The 22,585-nt window shown below is 31.8% G+C and overlaps 1 protein-coding gene across 2 annotated transcripts in view; it reads right to left on the reverse strand.

Moving 5' to 3' along the window:
* The window catches only part of mRpS29 (mitochondrial ribosomal protein S29), a 36,649-nt gene extending 14,273 nt beyond the window's left edge, over positions 1-22,376 (reverse strand). For both annotated transcript variants that reach the window (XM_075359809.1, XM_075359810.1), the window contains exons 1-7: positions 22,225-22,376; positions 18,661-18,761; positions 14,005-14,218; positions 11,889-11,981; positions 11,493-11,632; positions 8,224-8,384; positions 2,032-2,173 (exon numbers count right to left, since the gene is read on the reverse strand). In XM_075359809.1, the coding sequence (XP_075215924.1) occupies positions 2,032-2,173; positions 8,224-8,384; positions 11,493-11,632; positions 11,889-11,981; positions 14,005-14,218; positions 18,661-18,761; positions 22,225-22,240 (867 nt within the window). In that variant the 5' untranslated portion in view covers positions 22,241-22,376. The remainder of the gene's footprint in view (positions 1-2,031; positions 2,174-8,223; positions 8,385-11,492; positions 11,633-11,888; positions 11,982-14,004; positions 14,219-18,660; positions 18,762-22,224) is intronic.
* Between the last annotated feature and the right edge of the window lie 209 nt (positions 22,377-22,585).

Genomic DNA, 22,585 nt, shown 5'->3' on the forward strand with positions numbered 1-22,585 from the left:
TCTAATTGTAGTTTATAAGCTTTACGTTGCTCACTTTATATATTTTGTTAGCTCGATTATATTTTATACAATACCTGGATGAAACTTATTGTAATGTGGCTTATTTGTTTTATTAACATATATATAAAATATTATCTTATTAATAAAACCCAAATTAGCATGGTAGAGCCACAAGAGAATTATATTTCATTATTCATGTATGCAACAGATATTGTTGAGATTAAAACAATAGATAAAAAACTTTATCAAAGTTTTTACAAAAATAATTATCTTTAAAATAATTGCATTCCACTAAATAACAAATTACGATATTCTACTCAATGTAAAAGTCTTTTCGGACATGTAATTTCTTGAACTTACTTCTTTCATGAGCTTTAATTGCCGCAAGTCAATACAATTACTGGTTACTGATATAATGTGCCTGTATAGCAGACAAAGCATAAGAAAGACAGCACTGACATGTACTAGTATATGTACTCAGATCGTATACGACGAAGAAAACAAAACAAGTCTTCATACCCCTGTATGACACTCGTCTGTCTTAAGGTATAAGTTCTACATAAAACTGTTTAAATTTACAAATTATTTCACAAGTTAAATATGCGTAACAAAAGAAATGAAACATAACATGCAAAACATAAATGTAATACATAAATTAAGTCGAAAGAACATGTATGCATAACTAGAAAAGTTGTAAATAAATTTACGACTTTGAAAAATTCACTGTTCATAAAATTTTTCCACTATTTATGAAAAAATTGTTCTGAATCATTTTTTGTATACACAGCATGTGATTTATTTGCAGCTATTATTTTAATTTATAGGGTGGACAATCTTTCTGTGATAATGTTGGATTATCGTCAGTTGTTGCTTTGGGAGAAGTTTCTATACACTATAGAAATTCATTTAACATTCTCACATAAGTTCTAAACTGAAACTAATCATACAGAAAAAAGTATTATCGGTATAATATTATGCAACATGAATTTTAACCTACATTTTAGGAAATAGTTTTTAATTTTGATCTCATATAAAAGCCTATAAGATTTTTTAAAATAAAAAATGTGCTTATATCTAGAGTTCTAACTAGCTGATTTTTATAATTCATAATCTTTCCTTTAGTATATTTTTCAGATATTCTTATTGACAATTTTTCTTGGAAAACTTACCTAATTCCTTAACTGGGGATTTTTTAAATTGATTTACTCAGCCCATATATCCAAGCTTTTTGTGTCAAAATATAAAATGTTTATGTTTTGACACAAAATAATTTGAGATCTTTTTGTTTTGATAAACATTAAGATCTCAGTCTACACTTTGTTTTAGACTTTTTAAAAAATACCTTCAATTGGCAATGGCTGACACTTTACAGTTCCAACTCAGAAAATTAAATGCCTTTTAGAAATTGTACACATTTATCCCTTCCCACATCAATCAATCCTCACTATTTCTGCCAAGCCAGTGCTGGCAGTCATACTGTACATTCATTTGTTCATTACTTCCACCTCAGGGGTAAGAAATCAGTTCTTTTCAGAACTCTCTTTTTCTTTTCCTTTAATCACATTTTCTAAACATAAAAAACAGTTCTTTATAGACTTACATACTAAGAAATACTTTTTTTAGTCAAGACTGAATTTGGGACATAATATAACCAAGAAAGTTCCAACAAAATTAAACAAAATAATGTCTGGAAACATTTTGTTTTTGAGTTATGGCTGGCAAAAGTTTTACCCCTAATTTCCAGTAAAATAACCAATACTGAAATTCTTGGGACCAAATTAAGATGCAAATTTGGTTTTACATGTTTTTTGACCTGAAAAAGTGAATAAAACGGTTCCAGTTTTGTATCCCAAGAAGTTTTTGAGAAATGATTTTGCTGTAACTAAAGCACAAATCATTTCTGATTAGGAAAGTCAATAAATTTCTGTATTAATAAGAATTTTGTTTGCTTACATTAATGTCCCAAATCAGCTCCTGAAGTACTGTAGCACATTTTTCAAATAACTGTGTAGTACTATTTTAGCAACTTACCCAATCAGCACGTACAGCTGATAAGAACGTCTGTGCCAGAGTTACCTGATCAGGCAATACTATTCTTTTTTCAGCATTTTTTATATTAGAAAACTGTAGAAAAAACTGATTAAAACCATCAATGGCAATTAATACTTTACACCTGAAAAACAGTACAAAAATTTGATCATAAAAACAACAGCATTTATAAATGTACCACTTTTAACATAAATAAGGTAATAAAACATCCTGATTCCTTAGGGGAAGAAACTCTCCCTCCAATCACCCCTTCTGTACCTAGCCTTAATGGGCTTTACCAGAGGTCATCTTTTAAACTTTGGCATATGACATTTTTCGAATGCCTTGACCCAGAATGCCACTGATGCAAATGCCACAAGCCACATTCTCATGAGACAGAAAACTATAGTTGTCAAAGGAACTGAATCACCTACCTACCCGAAAGGTAAAGTGAGTTCACATGTGACACAACCACAGAAAAACACAAAAATAAAACTAACAAAACAAAAACAACACCAACAAGGAATCATAGCAAAACAAAGTACGCAGGAACAAGACCAAGCAGCAGTCTAGATTCCTCCCGCAATCTATTCCCTAGCCAAATAATGCAGAAATTCTGCAACCATTGACCATTCAGCCAGGTCCTTCCAGTTTTGACTGCAAGAATTGCTCCTACGGTATCCAGTCAACAAATTACAATGGTATGTTCCAGATCATATTTAGCGCACTAATACAACACATGGAAGGTATTGTCCTACACCTTACACTACGGGCACAGACCCAAACTCAGCCAGTCTAGCCCTGAAGGCCATGTGACTGGTAAGAAACTGAGTTTAGTACTTGTTAGGGAAAACCCATGAGGTGTGCTGCAAGCTTCTAATGTTTGTGAAGACATTAGATTGTTTGTATATTGCCCATCAATAGTCTCATCCCATCTTGTCCATCTCATGCCATATAATATCATAACCATGTAGCTTGATATCCCGAATCTTTTTGGCAGTCAACTCACCGAACTTTCTAGCAACATACCACTCCTTCTCTCAAGAGCTAGAATATCAACCAGTAAGACCGCCTCCCGTGAAATCGTCCGGTAACTACCAGTTACCATCAACAGTCGTTGGACCCTCAATATATCTCTATAACTACAAAATTTTATCCTATCTGCCCAAACTGGCACAGCATACAACATAATTGCTTTGCAAATGCCCTTGTACAGGATGCTTAGGATCCTAAAATCGAGACTACATGCTGGATCCCAAAAAAGGCACTATACACCTTTTCTGCGACGTATTGAAGATTCCTCTTCAATTGAAATTTCTCATCAAGGTACACCCTGAGGTACTTCTGAACCTGAATGTACTTTATTCAATGGCCTGACATTGATACTTGAACTTGCTGACTCTCTGCCAAACAGCCTTTGAGGAGCATCATTGTGGTTTTCTCTGGGCTGAAAATCATCTTGTGTTGATGAGTCTACAGTTCAAGCATCCTGCATGCACAAGTGACCCTGAGCTCGACCTCCTTCGACCAGCAAGAGCCCATTGTCTTCAAAACTACAACAAGACACCCACTGGGCAACCTCAACTGCAGAAGAGAGTCAAAATTTACCACCCACAAGAGAGGCCTCAACACACTGCCTTGGGGACAACCCTTAGATAGTGTCTTCTCTACTTCAAGGCTACCCTCGCGGACCAACACATTCTGATGAATAACTTTCAACACCTGCAGTTCATTTTCAGTGCATCCTCACCTCTGTAACTGGAAAATGGCAGAGGGTCACCACAGATTGTTAAATGTGCCAGAAATGTCTAGGAAGATCCCCAAGACACATTCCGCTTCACTGGTCGACAATAAGTATGGCATCCTCGGTGCCTTTTCCGGGGTGAAACCTGTAATATACTGACTTTCCACTAACCCGCATGAGGCCAACCTCTCATTTATATGAAGATACAACACCTTCTCAAATACCTTGCTAATAATCAGTAGCAAAATCAGGGGTCAATATGATGAACTAAAAGTTGGATCCTTATTACCTCCCTTAAACAATTTTACAATCCCTTTCTTCCAGCACACTGGGAAGAACCCGCCCGACAATAATTTATTAAATATGTGTGTGATAAATCTCTTGTTAACTCCAACCAAGCGAACAAGGAACTCAGCCATCAGTCCATTAAAAACCTTACTTCTACCCAAGACTACAAAAGCCGATGCTCCTCGACCTCACCAATCTCCATAGATAATGCATCCCCATGAAACAAAGCAATCTCATGCTGTACCCAAAGATGGTATGCGGTCTCTCCAGTTTCACTATCACCAGGCAGAAGATTGTTGCATAGTCTGAGTAAAATTGCTGAAATATTTGAAACCTTGCCCTGCCGGGTCGAGAGCAGACAGAAGAACGTCCTTTCTATATTTATGTCCTAGAACCCTACACATGACTCCTCAGTGATCCTTGTTTCCCTGGCCATTCACAAAGGAATGCCACGAGTCCCTCTTGGCTATCCAGACTTTATGAAAATAATTGCATCTCCAATCCCTGTAAACACCAATAAGAACTGCTTGCCGCTCAGGATCACCCTCACATTGAGAGTCCCTCTATAAACAACAGAGAGCTTTCTTCATATTGATCACTCTGTATTCCAAGGGGCCAACCTCTCTTGAACAGTACTGTGGCATCCATAAAAGCTGCTATTAACCTCTCTGCCAGGTCCTCTAGGCCATTTCAACTCTGTAGGCAAAGACACCCGCCTTGAGATGCTTCTGGTCGCCACACCACCAACCCTATTCTTAGCCCTGATGGACTTTAACAGGAGTCTTTCGCCCTCTAATGCTTTACATCTCACAGTAATAAGCCAGGTCTTGTTAGGATGCCATCGATGTAAATGCTTCAATAGACATTTACATCAGAGATTTTTAAACTCAGCTTCTGCCTTCGCTGTAGGCCTTATCCGGACATCTTGAACGTCCTCATCGTTACCCTCTGAACTAGCTAACTGAGTTCACAGAAGCACAAATCGCATGCCTAGTTCTACTTTTACTGTGCAGGTCCTCTAGGCCAATCGTGTCCAGACCCTGATCTAGAACACAAAGTCTGGGTGACAAAAGATTGACAAACTTCTTCCAATCCACATGCCTGTGCAGCAGCTGACCCTGCTGAACTGGAATGTTACATTGGTAACAATTACGCAAACCACCATCTTCATCAACAATTAACCTCATGCTGATGCCCTTCACCTACACAATGTGCGCAGACACTGCCAATTGTTTACAATTCTTGGCCATATGAACGTATTAGCAGCACTGGACATCTAAGCATTCTTGATCCCTGCAAAAAGAGAAGTTGATGAACAATCTGCCTTGTTTCACGAAGCTATCAAGAATCTCATGAGTAACCATGATAAACCTCTGCCTCTTGTCTACCTGATTTGAACAGCAACTGACACGGCCTTGAAAGTGGCTTCATACATCTGAGTATTCTGCTGCCTCAAAAGAATCAGCAGCTCATCCTCAGATAGCCATCTATCGATATCGTATGTAACTCTTGGGCGCCTCATTCGTTTTGGGGCAACTCTCATGTCAGATGTACCAATCTTTAGGGAGTCCGAAATAACCTTCACAGGCTCCTTGTCATCTGTGACGATGACCAACCCCTTTTGAGTCTTTCTGATATTCAGAATCCTCGGGTTCGGGCTTTTATCACGCAGGACAACTTGAATGTCATCCTTCATCTGCTTACTATTCTTTGCTGCAGCCCCTTCCTTTAAATTTAAATTAGGATCTCGAATTGCAAATGAGATAAACTAGTCTCACGCTTTCCTTTAAGTACTTCACTCCACTGCTGTGGTTGCAATGACTGTGGTACCAGAGTACGAACATTAACAACCTCCTTAACCACAGGAGGCTTAGTCACAACCAACTCATAACCATTCACCAAAACAGTCATGATCATTTTAAGTTCCTTTAATTCTTTCTCAACCACCTCATGTAAGGTCTTTTTACTGATCCTACTGGAACACATGAAATACTGTTGCATAATGCTCATCAAAAGCTCTTAAAAGAAGACTGGAGGTCCCAGCACTACCAAGAGCCCTCTGGAAATCTTGAACCACATAGTCCTTATTCCCACAAACAGGGACTCCTGATGGTCCAGTCCTCAGCCCATCATCATCAGACAATGATATAGAATCATCGTGCTGAACTTTGGTTACTATGTCATCAAAAAGTTTTGCCTGCCTGGTCTTACCTCAATCAAGACATATTATTCATATTCAAAACAAAAACAAAATAGATAAACAACAGATAAATCAACTAAGTACAATAAATATAAACAAACCAGAGTCACCAAAGAGCCAATGATAGGCTAGCAACACATCAACAAGGGCTAGCTACACATCAACAAACAAGATGTCTGCCTAGCAAGGCAGAAAGAGATATTTCAGGTATCTGTAACAAAATATTAAATAAATGAAGAAAATAACCAAAACAAATAAAGTATAATACAGCACAAGCCCAGTCCCAGTAAGGGTGGTTAACCAAAACAACCACTTACTAACCTAATGACTAGGATAGCCTAGTGGCTACCCACCAACAAAAATCCTTAAATATTTAAAAACTCCTAGTCACACCCTAAATTATTAGCACAAAACACAAATCAACCCTTGCAAAAATATCCAATAAAGATGAATGGTGTAAATTGTAAAAGTTGTAAACAAAAACCAAATTTTCCGGAGCCTATAAAAAACGTACTTAATGTGTTGGTGTTGCACGTAGAACCCAGGTAATAAAACAGAACTCAACTCTAGGTATTCAATACATATCTACAAAGTAAATAAGTTTAAAAATTTTATCATTGAAAATTCCAAAATGGAAGTCATTAAAATTTTTTAATCATAATAACTCTGTAAATATTAGTTTTGAACAAAACTAATGTTTTATTATGAACAAAATGACACCTCTTTGTTCCAATCAGTTAATATAAAGCTGAGATTGTTAAATTTATGCAATTTGACAATTTTGGGCCAGTTCAAACACAATTTTACGATCCACGTTAACAATTTCAGGCATATCTTAGCTGTTTATCAAGCAATTTGGACAGGTGTCCAAATTTGTCACTAGTTGAAATTTGGCACAAATGTGCCAAATTTCAACTTTTTTGTTCAACAAGTTTTCAACATATCAGATGAAAACTGTTAGAAATAATAATATACTTCCACTCTAAATTTTCATATTCACAGAAAAGTTTAATTTTCTACAGCTGCCATACAAAAAGTAAAAAATTCAAAATGATAAAAACTGTCATCCAGTATTTTTAAAATTTTGTCTCAAATTTAATTTCATCAATTTGAAAAATATATTTAGAGATTTTTGGAGCCACTTTCAAAGAAAATATTTTGAGCTTATTGAGAGATAATAAAACATAAGCCAACACACATACATCTTCTATCCACGTTAACAATTTCAGGCATATCTTAGCTGTTTATCAAGCAATTTGGACAGGTGTCCAAATTTGTCACTAGTTGAAATTTGGCACAAATGTGCCAAATTTCAACTTTTTTGTTCAACAAGTTTTCAACATATCAGATGAAAACTGTTAGAAATAATAATATACTTCCACTCTAAATTTTCATATTCACAGAAAAGTTTAATTTTCTACAGCTGCCATACAAAAAGTAAAAAATTCAAAATGATAAAAACTGTCATCCAGTATTTTTAAAATTTTGTCTCAAATTTAATTTCATCAATTTGAAAAATATATTTAGAGATTTTTGGAGCCACTTTCAAAGAAAATATTTTGAGCTTATTGAGAGATAATAAAACATAAGCCAACACACATACATCTTCTAAAAATTTCTATAACTTTTTTTTGATGTTTTGGGCTAAGGGGGTATGAAACATCAACATTTAAAAAACCCTGATATCCAAAATATTTTTAATAATTATTTCAATACGTTTTTGGCTACTGTTACAGCTATGTTGACTGATTGATGTTGCTAATTTCAGACTGGTATGAGTTGCTATTGCTTGTGGTTATTTGGATTAGGTAGACATAAAATGTGGTCAAAAACTATGTTGGCTTTGAATCGTGTCTGCTCATTTAATATATAATTCCTTTCCTATTTATATATTTAATAAAAGTAATGCAAATTTTTTAAATATTCATTAAAAAAAATCTGTATTTAGTATTTATTTTTATACCTTCCTTGGGATGATAGAAGTTTTAATTCATTTACAAGAACATCGATTACATCACAAGCATATCTTATTCTTCCAATGCCATGTGTGATTAATTCTTGTAAAGGAGCATCAGCTGGACTTATTTCTCGCTGACTCCATACATATTCCTTTGATAATCGTAGCTACATAAAAAAAAAAAAAAAAAAAAAAAAACAGAAAAAAGTTAAAAACAAAGAAAGAAAAAATAATACAATAACATATTAAAAAGAAAGATATAAACAGAATTCAAAATGGAGCAGTTAAACTGTACATTTAATGCCACATGATTACAAACTTTTATAATTTTAATAACATAATGTTAAAAATAATAAACTAAAAAACTCTGTAGCAGTAAGTGCATTAGAAGGGTGGATTTCCAGTTTTAGTTAAGAAAGAAAGGATGCTGCACTACTGTATAATGATTTCTGAAAATAATATTGCTTTTGGTGATTTTTTATTTAATGTTCACATCATGAACAGCCAGGAGTTAACATGTTAATATTTAAAATAAGAAAAGCAGTAAAAAATATTTTAGAAAAAACTTTGGTAAAATATAGTGCAATAAAACTATATGTGCTGTGATTTATCATTTACATTTAAATGGAGCTATAGTTTTCATGTAAGCAATAGTTTAAGTGCATGATTGAACCAATCAATCTTCATCAAATTTTCATGTGCATAACTTCAGGTACACTATGTGTTAGCATAATATATTATGCTATTATGTTATATTATATATATATATAGAGGGCTATGTATAAAATTTGTGGCTCAAAAATCTTTGAAATTTAGTTATGCTATAATAGTGTACCTGAAGTTGTGCACATGAAAATTTGATGAAGATAGGTAGAGTAATTTTTGAGTTACACTCAATTTAATGTTAAAAAAGGATATTCTCTTGTTCTGTCACCACTGAATTAAATCATGAAATAACTGAATTCTTGAACCTGGAATAACGTTCAAGAAAAGAAAGAGCAAATGCAAAATGTTAATGTTTGTGGTTGTCGGTCAACAGATGTGGTACCCATTGTGCACACAGCTTATGATAATCAAGCTGATAGTAAATAATCGCAAACACACTATCATAACTGATGTTAAATTCACTTGTAATCTCTCTAATTTTAATGAGCCAGTTACTCAATATCATTTCATTCATGCATTCTGTGTTACCCATTGTCTTTGCAGTTGAAGGACGCCCAGCACACAGTTTGTCACTCACATTTATTCTTTTGTTTCTGAATGTTTGACAACATTTTGTGATCATCAGTTGTGACATTGCATTATAACTGTACACCTCAACAATTTGGTGATTAATTTCAAATCAATCGTAATTTTTTGCTCACAAAAATCAGACTATTGAATGCACTTCTATGCTGGATGAAACCTCTAGAGGACGCCAAATTGACAACGATAATATACATGTACTGAATTGCTGCTGGGAGAGTATGAAGACAACAACACAACCAGTGCTGCCACCATAAGAGACATTAATCTATCCCTTTCAATTCAAGGACACGGCAAGGGTGTAACTTACTTTCTCATCCACCTCTCGTAGTACTAGTTGACTTTTGATGCCTGCATTACTTTATTGTAACCTTGTTTCCTAAATGACAAAATTCTGCTTTGATTGCTATTTAGTTTCCCTCTGCTTTATCATTTAATTTGTTATAACTTAGCTTTATATTTTTTCCTTTTACATGTTTGGTGAGATCATCTATTTTCTCATACATCATTATATATCTCTTTATTTCTCTGTTGAAGAGGTGATATATACATTTATACTGTTGTATTATGATTTGGTTTTGAAAGTACCTGGACTAAAATAATTATTTTTGTACTATATATAATACAAACTTTTTACTTACTTGGGCTTTACTTATTTACTTCCAAAAAAAAATCCCTGACTAAAAATCTTGCTCACATTTCGATTTCACATTGCTAATTTATATTACATTTAACTTAATTTCTTATTTTACTTTAACTAACATTTACTATTTTTACTTTTAACATTAGATCCTTTTCACTGAAAAAATATTCTTTCTTGTATTTTCTGATGACTTGTTCTTGACTAATTCCATACAGAGATCTGACCAGGGAACTATTTAACCTCTGAAATACTTCACTCGAGCAGCAATCATAAATATTTAATAAAAAAGAAATGGAATGAACAAAAATACTTCCTTGAAACACACAACTGTAGTTTACCAATGCTTTCAGCTGCATGGTATTAAGAGCCTAAAAGAGACAGACTTAAAGTTTGTTTTAAATTGTTCAGGTCGTATCAAATATCAATAAATTAGTAATCTCAACAACTATGGAAATGCTGCTACAACTTTCTAGAATAAGATATGTTAGATGGTTAATAAAAACTTTTTTACAAGAAACAGAAAAAATTGTCTGTTGAAATCTTCTATAGTGTATCTTCGCAGAGAATCAACAGTTTCTCAAGTTAAAAGTGGAGTTCTTTTTCAACATTTTTGAGAATTTAAAAAAATGTCTCATTTCAATGATACCTGTTGAAATGTCAGTAAATAAATCCTACAAGTAAATCCTTCTAAAAAAAAAACCATTACTTTTATCAAAAGGTGAGTGGGGAGCCTCTTTCAGTGAAGTCAATGGTATAAAGCCCACCTCATATTTCCTTTTATATGCAGAGGCAGATATTTCCATTTGCTGGAGTTTATTTTTCCAGTTTTAATTATACCTAATTTTGACTGTGTACATTTATAATAAATATCTTGACAATCTGTAGGTAAAAAAAGGCAGGCAGTTTAACCAATGTAAATATAGGAAACTTACATGTATCGTATCTAATCATTTTATATGCTATATATATATATAACATTAAAGATAAAGATCTTTAATGTAACAATCATTAGTTATAAACGGATAAATTTAAACATTTCTTAGAAATATGTATTTTATTTTTTAACTAGTATTATTATTATTATTTGTGAAGCATTGTAACTTTTTTCCTTGAAAAAAAAATTCAAATATTCCTGACAAATATTTAATGCATTATTACTCACAGAGTAGTAAAGAACTGCATAAAAATGGTTCTTTACAATAAATGATAATTTGGAAAGCTCTTTTTAGCTTCTTTAAACTGGAGTTTTAAAAAAATGGTGGTAAGGAAAAAAGAAAATTCTCAGCATACAATTTTTTAAAAAGCTCAAATAAAAAATTCATTTTCAACCCTTAGGTTTCTATTTGCAGAATGGGTCCCTTTATAAACAAATAATAATTCTTACATCTGGAGATGAAAGAATATGTGCATTCTGTTTCTGGAAGTATTTTAACCATGTTGCAGCTTCTACTGGTAAATTATATAGTCCTTCCTTAGTATCAGAAGGAACAACTTCAGTTAGATTCCTTCGGTACCAGTTCCAAACTGAAAAGATAAGAAACAAACATTAAACATTTTCTAGTTTAAATTAGAAATTGAAATATAGAAGAAATAAATTATCAAAAGCAGTAATAAAATGAGAAAAGTCAGAAACATATGCTAACATTTGACAGAAATAAAATCTAGTATTGTTGTAAATTTATGGTTCATTAATAAAACTAATTTAAATTCATCCTAAACATTTCTGACTATCAGAGATTTTGAAAATATAATTTTAATTATATCATTAAAAATAACTTACCCCAAGGTACATGTAGTACAATAAAATTAGATAAGTAAGCGTAGTGCAGGACATGTGAGAGAGTCATAGATTTACCACAACCAGGTTTGCCATCTATTTAAATAGTCAAGGGAAAATATACATTTCTTTAACATAAGAATTATACGACGTACATATTAATTAGTTTTTACAATAATAATGGCTTAATGATTTAATGTAAAAGAGCTTCATGTTGAACAAATTTTATGTTATAGCATGTTACTACCATTAGCATATGAACAAAAATTTCTGTTAACAAATCAAGATAAAAGAGCATTCTTATAGTTAATAGTAAATAAATATTATTTTTATATTACAACAAATTAAATTGTGAATTGTGTGTGTGTGTGTGTGTGTGTGTGTGTGTATATATATATATATATATATATATATGAAACTATATATTCAAAATTTTAAGTATTGGTTCCTTCAATGTATACAGTGGTGTTATGGTTTGTTTATGAGAAAATGGCGATGTCCTAGGAAAAATCATTTTGTGTGCTGCAATATGTAAAGAGTGAATCCATTGTTTCAGTGTAGCATGCATTTCATTGTAAGTTCAATGAAGAGCTGTCTCGTCATAAACAGATACAACTGGTACAAGAAATTTGTAAAAGATGGTTGCATTTACAAAGGGAAAAGCACTGGTCATCCTTGCATATCAGATGAAAATGGCACTTTCTATTTTATGAAGGGAACTGTGACTGGAATTACATACCTGGACATGCTCCAAAACTGGTTGTTTCTACAAATTAAATATGAATGTGATGATTTTATCTTTGTGTAAGATGGTGCTCCACCTCACTTCCACCACGAGGTGCAGCAGTATCTGAATGACACAATACCAGGATGATGGACTGGAAGAGGTGGGCAACATGATCTTGTTCATCATAAGTGGCCTCCAAGGTTACCATATCTTATCCCTTGTGATTTTTATCTATGGGGTCATAAAATACTGTATGCATGTACCATGCAAAATTCAAGACCTGTGAAATTGAATTGTTTCAACATTGAATTAAAAAACCAGAGATGTTATTTGTGTGTGACCAAAAATTGACTATCGATTCAACATTTTTCGTGTAACAAATAATGCTCATGTTGAATGCATAAAATAAAACTAAACTTTCCTCTATTCGGTGATGTATCATATGTGTCTCTGTCTATCTATTGTCATTCATTAGAAATAAATATTTTAAATCTGTTTGTTTTTGAATAACAAGTATAATATATTGTTAACAATATATTTAAAGATGAACTGGTTTCTTCATAGACAAGCTAAATATTTTAATAATGGAACATTTTTAATTTAAAGAATAAGATTTAAGATATTAAATCATAACTTCTAATAGTTTAGTAGTGTAAATATTTTTAGTATATCATTTACATTACTTACAAGTATTAGATTGTTGGACAGTACTTGTTGTTAGGTTGGTAGTACTTGTTCTACCATAAGTACTTATTGTACTTGTTGTACAATAAGTTCAAGATTTAAAATTTATGCAACCATCCTTATACTTAAAATGATCATTTTTAAATTAAAACACTGCACAAATATAAAAAAAGTTATTCAACTATTAGTTTAAGTTGAAAATTAAAAAAAAAATTTACTAAAACCCATTAATCTTTTCTCTATAAGAGTAGTTACTATACTAAAGATTATTAGAAAAAACAACATTACTTCATGTGTTACAATCAAATAATACGGCAGATACCAATGTTTTCATTTCTATTATATAGTTAATTTACAAAATGTATGATAGTTTCAATGTAAATGTTTTCTTTAATGATGCTTACTGTACACAAATAAGTATGCAACATAAATATAGTAATTAGTATAATACAATATATAGTTCTCTGCAGATCTCTGTGGTGAAGTGGTAGTATCTCAGCCTTTCATCTAGAGGTCCCGTGTTTGAATCCTGATCAGGCATGTTTTTTTTTCATATGCTACAAAATTTCAATTTCATATTCCTATGCAAACGCTTCGAGCTTATACGGTGAATTAACCACCCAAAAAAGAAAAAGAAAAATAGTAAAAATACAATACACTAAAGAAAATATTAAAAAAGGTAATAAAAATAATGCTGATAAAGGATACATATCACATATCTGATGACAGGATGGTTATAATTTGCTTTCTTTAGATAGTTCAAAAATTCAACAGTATGATCTCGTACCATCAAACTAGCTTCACCAAATGTTTTAATGCTTTTTCTGTAATTATTTGGAAATCCTCCTAATGCAAAAAAATTCTCACATACATCTTTGGGTATAGTATAAAAATGACCTACATCATGTTCTCCCTGTGATAGCTGAAACAGATTTTTATCACATTAAAAAAAGTACATATAATTTCTACAGAATAGACAATATTCCATACAATTAATTTTTCTTCTTAAATAAATTTCAAGTTTACATTTAACAGAGTTGGGTTTCAGAAGCACATTTAAAAAATAATCAAAATTTAGTATCCAATTTACTTTACTGATAACACCTAATTTAGTCTTTCCTTAGACTAATAATTAAGTTAGGAATAAAGTAGTTTCATGTGCCAAATGGCTTCAAATGCCAAGACTGACTGATACAACTAAAGATAAAACTTTAAGATGACTGGAAGACATTGCCAAGAAAGAGTCGTATCCATGATTTGAGTAGTATTAAGTTTTTAAAGTATGGGGATTTAATTGGGTCTCCATACTTTCAACTAATTAAGAAATAAAATATCTTTGAATCATGCCACAAACTGATTGAAAATATTCAGTATGTAATGAATGTATTTATATTTTTAAATCAATACTTTTGCCAACTAATGCACATGCATCTCTGCTAACGTATGCTTCTGTGGGAAAGAAAATGGCAAAGGTAGTTCACAACTGATGGCCTAGCAAGTCTTCCCAGTGCTGCCAATGCTTCAAGTAATCATATCTCTCATATTTGTATTTGGGACATTTCAGATTAACGGATTGAACTATCACCTGTTCTGGCAATGGTAAAATATGTGGACTAACTTTAGTCATCTATGTGCCAAAATGTTCTTAACTATGAACATCATAATGTTAAATTATGATTATTTTTGGTGAGCAACAGTAATTACAAACTTAATTTCAGCTACCCCATATGCAGGAGAAATAACTGTTCAGTGAAAATGAGGTGGATTTGCAGTAGATAACCCAACATTAAACGAAGTTTTTAATTTCACTTTATTTTACCATTTATTCTAGCAGCAATATATTAAGTGTAATTATAATACACTTAATATATTTACATGAAACAGGATTATCAAACCCAATTGGAACAAAAAACAACAACAATAAAATGCCATTCTACCCATACTTCACTATTAAAGACTCACAGGAATAACAATCAGTAATAATATTGTTGTGTGTTCGCGGCTAGATCAGAATACTGAGAGACTGACAGACAATTGAAGATGTTTATATAATTACAATTTATTAGTTTTGGAACATAAATAAAATGAGACAAATCAACAATAATAATGACAACAGAAAACAAAAATAATAAACAAATAATAATCATAGTAATCACAACCACAATAATAAATAATAGTGATTATATACACAACAGAATTTAAAATAATCGTCAGGGTTTATTCACAGGTATTTGAATATTGAAAAGCAGAATTCAGTCCCATTGACAACAGATATTAGCATGACAACTAATCTTAACACTTTTAACCACTAGTCTTGTATTAACAACAATAGTACAAGTACAATAGTACAAGTAGTACAAATAGATAAAGTATAAAGTTCTTTTACTGCAAATACCTTTGCTGTTTACAAATAAAACTATCCTAACACTTTATGAATGAAATTTAGTACATTATCTCTTTCACTTATAGTCTAACAATAATTCACCGAACCATCTCTTGTTTTCGTGTACTGAAATTACTTGTGACATCACATTAATTGCGTTGAACTTCATTCCCTAGAAATCTGCTCCTTCATTGACCTCCTCACAGAATACTCTCGCTTCAAACTTGCAGAACTTAACTTAACTCTTCCCTTAGAACTTTATCATAGCACACTCTCGCATTTTTCACAGAATTCACATCTCACAGGCTTTCTTTCTTTCTTTTCCTGTTTAGCCTCCGGTAACTACCGTTTAGATAATACTTCAGAGGATGATATGTATGAGTGTAAATGAAGTGTAGTCTTGTACAATTCTCAGTTTGACCATTCCTGAGATGTGTGGATAATTGAAAACCCAACCACCAAAGAACACCGGTATCCACGATCTAGTATTCAAATCCGTGTAAAAATAACTGGCTTTACTAGGACTTGAACGCTGGAACTCTCGACTTCCAAATCAGTTGATTTGGGAAGACGCGTTCACCACTAGACCAACGGTGCGTTACATCTCACAGGCTGACATCATAAAGTCTCACTTAGACTGACTTCAACTGGTCTTCCCTGGAGTATTTATACTCCTATCTTCTTTACCTGCAGGACTAGACCCCAGTTGAACATGAGAACAATCGACTGAGCCCTTTCATTCCCATGCATTCCTAATCTGTGTCCGGTAACTCATCTCATAAAACAAAATCTGTTTAGGTGTGTCAGTGGGCAGTATTACAGAAGACAACTGTTAAACGAACCTGTTACCTTTACTAAAAGAGTTTCTTTTAACTCCTTTCAGGATTCCTCCCATTATTATATTTTCTACTACTTTCTTCTTAATTTGTAGGAATCCATTATTCAGGTCCATTAAACCGGTCTTGTTACACTATTTACAATAATAATCAATATAAATCCATACCTTTCCATAGATCCAGAAAACATTTTTGAACTGCAAACACAATAAGAACACCACGTGAGGTGGTGTTGAATGTGAGATTCAACAAGAATGACATTTTTTATTTGCCTATGCAATTTTACAATCAATCCCCAGAAAATTAGGTATCTTAATACCAGGAAAATCGTAATTATCATTAATAGTAAAACTAATAACATTTTCAGTCAAAAATTTCAACTAACTCATTCTATCCAATAAATAAAATAATGTTCTGAATTGTAGTAAATACATTTATTTTATTAACATGAATTGGAGCACGCACAGTTGAAGAACCATATATTTTTACAGGATAAATTTGTTTATAGTTATTATTAATGTATTATTTATATTAATATTTATAATAATATATCAATTTAACAAGTAAAACAGCTGTGGCCAAAAAAGTCTGATATTTAACATATTTTAAACCTTAAAACTAAAATCTGTGTATTTTTACTGATATGGTTACATTTACTTATCTTGACCATTCAGGAAAGAATCTTTATCCCTCAATCTCCTTAAAATGATTGCTAATTTTTATTTTTTTTATTTACCTATCTTATGTAATTTTTTCCTTTTTTTAGCACCAGTATTTCCATAATTTTTTATTCATAAATTTGTAATAATCAATTAACATACATAATACTAAAATAAAATTTAGGATATAACAAATATTAAGGTTAAAATATTAGCACTGAATAAAACGAAGTGAAATATAGCACTAAATCAGTCAATTGACCAATCTCCAAGAAAAAAGTTAAAAAAAAACTATTTCAATATAAATTACAAATAAAAGAAATTTGTATCTCACACATATGGCTGTATTTTGAGTGGGATCCCTTTGTAACCCTCTAATATCATTTTGTAAATGCTACTAATCATTTTATCTGCTGAAACCATCATTATGCTATGCTTTATGTAATGTGGTAACATTAGATGATTCTCTACAGTAACTATATTACAGTGATGTTTCTCAAGCAGTACCACTTTTAAACTAGTACATCGCAGTATTATGTGAAATGATCGACTGCTCACTTTGCCATACTGCTTTCAGTATTCAATAAAGAGTAAAAGTGATTACATCGTCTGTCAGAACTGTATACCAGTTTGTTTGATAGTTTTTTGGAATGTCAAATAGAAGTCCAACAGAAACCACATTACAATGACCAAGAACTGCAACTGTCTTTCCAAGTGAATCACAAACTTGATGATTTAATCCTTGCAGCAGGGTTTGGAAAGAAGGTAAACTACCCTGATGGTAGCCAGATCTTTATCACTATCTACATTTTTCCACATCCTGATTCCTTTTTCTTATCAACAAACTATTAGTTCTGTGGCTGCCGGTTTAACTCCACCAGGTTCCCAATGCTGAGGGTGCCAGGACCAGATTAGGCAGTGCATTCATGGTATCTATTGCAGAGCTGCCTGTTTGACTTGGGAGCTGTTTCCTCACCAGTGGTGGCACATGTCTAACAACTGAAGTGCCTACAGATAAAACCAGGTATTTTAATCCTCCCTCCCAATAATCCTTGCAGTATGTTGTATGAGTACTGATATTATTATTAACAATACTATAACTAAGGTGTGCATTAATTTAATTATTAATTTTTGTTAAAAAAATAATCACAACATAGTTGTTGAATGAGATGAAATGTCAAATATAAAATATATCAACGGGTTGGAAAAAATTATTGCAAAATATTGTGGATGAAATAAAATCACACAGAGAACTTACTGTGTTCCAATAAAATTGAGAAAGTGTGTTAATGATCAGTATTAAAAATTAGCAAGTGTAATAATGAGTTGATATTCACCTCAAGATATTTTCTGCTAAATTTCTTACTCTTATTAATAATTTGGAATTGTCTAATTTAATACTAATAAATACAAATTGTTAAGTCTATACAAGTCTCATGGAAGTCTACATCTTAATTTGATAAAATAAATAAACTATTATTCTTACTGGATCAGCTGCTGTCCTTAATGCAACAGGCCTCTTGTAGCTGACAACAGCTTCTGTTGACATAAGCCTACTAATTGCCTTTTGATGAAAGTAAACATTTGCTGAAAAAGATTAATGATAATACATTTTTTGAAAAAATAATAAATAATCAACTAATTTGGATTTTAGAAAGAGAATGTCTATTATCGCCACATACAGGTTTTCAACAGTACCACACAACTACTGGACCAAATGATCAATTTAGAGATTATATATAACAGCTACATCACAAGGAAACATTGTGGGAGTCTTCTTTGATCTGCAGAAGACTTTCAATACGACCTGGCGTCATGAAATAATGCCTCCATGAATGGGGCATTCACGGCAATATACCAGTATATGATAACAATATGAACGACCATACATTTCAAATAACCATTTACAATGAGTACTCATCATCCCAACCTCCGTAGAGGAAGACGCTCACCTTGTGACAATTCTGGTCGCCACACCCCCCCTCACTGTTCCAAGCCCTGATGGGCTTTAATGGGAAATGAGTACTCATCAGAAAAAATAACTAGAAAAATGGCATACCACAAGGCTCGCTGTTAAGCAGTACCTTGTTCATGATAGCCATTAATGAACTGATATTAGCCATTTCAGCAGAAACGAGCAAGTGTTTCGATGATCTGGCAATTGTATATGCCAGCAACAGTAGTTATGTGAAGTATAAATTACAATGAAAATAAATCCCCAAATGAAATTACAAGGAATAATTGTTTCAAATTTTCACCAGAGAAGATGTGCTGTGTACACACTTCTGTAGGAAGAGAACTCCTCACTGTAGTCTTGTTTTGACCGCTGATGATTACCCAATCCAATACAAGAAAAATGTATGATTTCTAGGTCTACTATTAGATAAATGCCTTACATGGTGACTACATATACAAGACTTGAGTGTTATATGCAAGAAAGCCCTAAACATTATCAAATGTTCATCAAACATCAATTACGACTCAGACAAAGAAATATTACTGCAGTTGTATAAAGCAATGGTTCAATTAAAGCTCAATCACAGGTGTATTGTATATTCAAAGTCACAAATGGGCCTTTCCTATCCATATACACAACTAAACCTTTAACAATAATTTTTAACACATCCTTCATTCACTTCCTCACCTTTTATCATATAACACTCAACTGGACCGATGAAGGACTTTTGATATTGTTTAAAAAGATACCCATGGCCACTGGCTAATCTAAACTCTAAACTGCTTTAGAAGGTAAAGAATATTTTCTGATTGTTGTAACAGATCTTTTCATCTCATATAATTTAATGCTTTTCTTGATCTTTCATCAGTAATATCTCTCACCTAAGTGCTGAGAAAAATTTTGATCGATGAAAAGGCTCAACACTGCCTTGTTGGGGAATTAGTATACCTTTTACTAAAAAATCTGTGTCTACTTAAATAATGGATAGAGTTAGGAAATTAGATTAGTTATTAATTATTACCTTTTTCAATCCTTTAATCAGTAACTTAATTATAATATTGCATACCAATTCATAAATGACTACCATTTCAAATTAGCCAAATTATAAGCATTTGTAAGATTCTAAAAAAACAAAAAAAACATGAAATTTTCATTATTTTGATTGTGCTATCATACAATAGTCAATCATTATTTTCACATCATCTTAAGTCCTGATATAACAACAAAATCTATGACCTACAATAAACCTTGTAATATTATGATTTTATCTCAAAATTTATTCTATTAAAAAAAAAAAAAAACTAATATACACAACGACATCCTAGCCTGTCTGGGCTTTTTTCTCCAAGTGTTTGTCTACTCTTCAATCAAACTAAATTAACAAAAACTGAATTGGGATATTTGAACTGCTTGAATTTACTGCATTAAATATCTAACTTACGAGATATAACTCGGGTGAAAAGTGTTTCTGACAAATAATTTTAATTGTAATGAATAACTTACGATTCTAAATAAGGTAAATTCCAATCTCTTCAAATTCAAAGTTGAGTCCATAATTGTATATAATTACAAATAAATTTACGACAGGATGTTAATAAAGGTAAAAAATGTATAAGAAGATAATCAGGAAGTAGGAATGTAAATCAATAAGTAAATTAAAAATGTAACGCATTTACTAAGGTGGAAGACAAACATAAAATATACATTTGTACAAGGCAAATAAAGAATAATATACTCTTTTTTTTTATTTTAGTTGATGATCTCTTTTCCTGTTTATAGTTAGTAAATCAAAAGAAAAGTAAAGAAAATGTAAATATTATAAATTGTTATTTTGGTATTAGCAATTAATTTTTATTTAAATCAGTATATAATTATACATTACATAAACTATATCAAAAATTGAAACCTGTCCTAATTGATGAGTAAATACCAACAAAAAAAAGAATTAAGAAGGAAGGGTTAAAGAAAACTGTACCACATGTAAAAAAATTCATAAATGAAAATAAGAATTACCTCCATATTACACACAAAATTAATTAAATGAAATAATGGTAATGTGCAAACATGTGAATGACAAAATAAATGAGTACGAAATAAAATAATACTTTGGAAAACCTCAAATGAAATTTGTTGAGTTTATATTAAATAACAATGCAGAAAAATTAAGGTTTATTTTAAAAAGTTTATTTAAAGGTTGTGTTACAAGAAGAAAAATAGTTCTTAGGTTTTGTTTGACAGATATTTTTTTTAGGAATCTATGATAACTTTTGTTGCAATGGTAGAGTTCATTTGTAAACATCAACTCAAGAAGTTAACATTTTTTATAAAGAGAATATTGATTTGCACGACTGATTCAGCCTATTTTTGCATCCCAAAAACTTGTTTTCACTTTTTAAAGGAGCTCCAAAAGCATTACTACCACTCAGACAGGAATATATGAAGCATTTAAAATATTTAATAATGTTAACGTACTTGGTGTTGTATTAATATTAAAATAATACGGAACAGAAAGGAATAGAAATGCATGTCAAACCATTCATGGAGAACGTTATAGTTATGAAGGATGTATGAGACTAATAGTAATAATCTCATTTAACATTCATGCATAACGATAACATGCTCAAAATGAATCAAACAAATGGTTAATGAAGAGTTTCAACTTCTTAATAATTATGTCATATAGTGCATTAAAAGCTTTGGAATACGTGCAGAAAATAAGTCGGTTAATTTTTTTGAAATTTTATGTAACGGGTTTGCGATTTATGTAAAAACAACTCTACGGAATACAATAACTGTGACAGAAAAATGTAATTAAACAACAAATTACATTAACAAGAATTGTTTCTACCAATTCTAATCGATGTATTCGTTATAATTTGTATAACATCGAACAACAACCGGCTCTGACCAGTGATATAATGCACGATCAAAACAGAACAAAATAAGAAATCTAAAGATCACGTCGTGGAAGTAAAAATTCTAATAAAATTTTCAAATAAATTACAAGTACACAAATTGAGGTTATGTTTCAAGTGTTCATGGAAAAGATCAATACAGAAACAAAAGTAGCGAAATGAATATTACTTTACTTACCTATTCTCATCGACATTCTGATTATTCACAAAAGAATGGATTAAAACAAAATCCTAACCATAACACATACCAAAAACTAAATCCTAACGATGCTACAGAAAGTCTCATGCACTCCAGCTGAACACAGCCTAGATGATTTCAATTGCACTAAATAATTTGTTTATACGTTTATTCTCTTTGTAAATTTCAAACCGATTATAATTAAAAACTTCTTTAAAAAACTAAAATTTTTAACTTCTTTTAAAAGCACAAAAAAGCCTAAATAATCATTAGTAGTAATAAGATCATCATTGCTGCCAGATAAAAATGACGAATTGTTTTTAATTATCAAGTATACAGTAGAAATGTATTATCGTAGGCA

Source organism: Lycorma delicatula, chromosome 3, assembly GCF_047948215.1.
Source record: "Lycorma delicatula isolate Av1 chromosome 3, ASM4794821v1, whole genome shotgun sequence".
NCBI classification, from domain to species: Eukaryota; Metazoa; Arthropoda; class Insecta; order Hemiptera; family Fulgoridae; genus Lycorma; species Lycorma delicatula.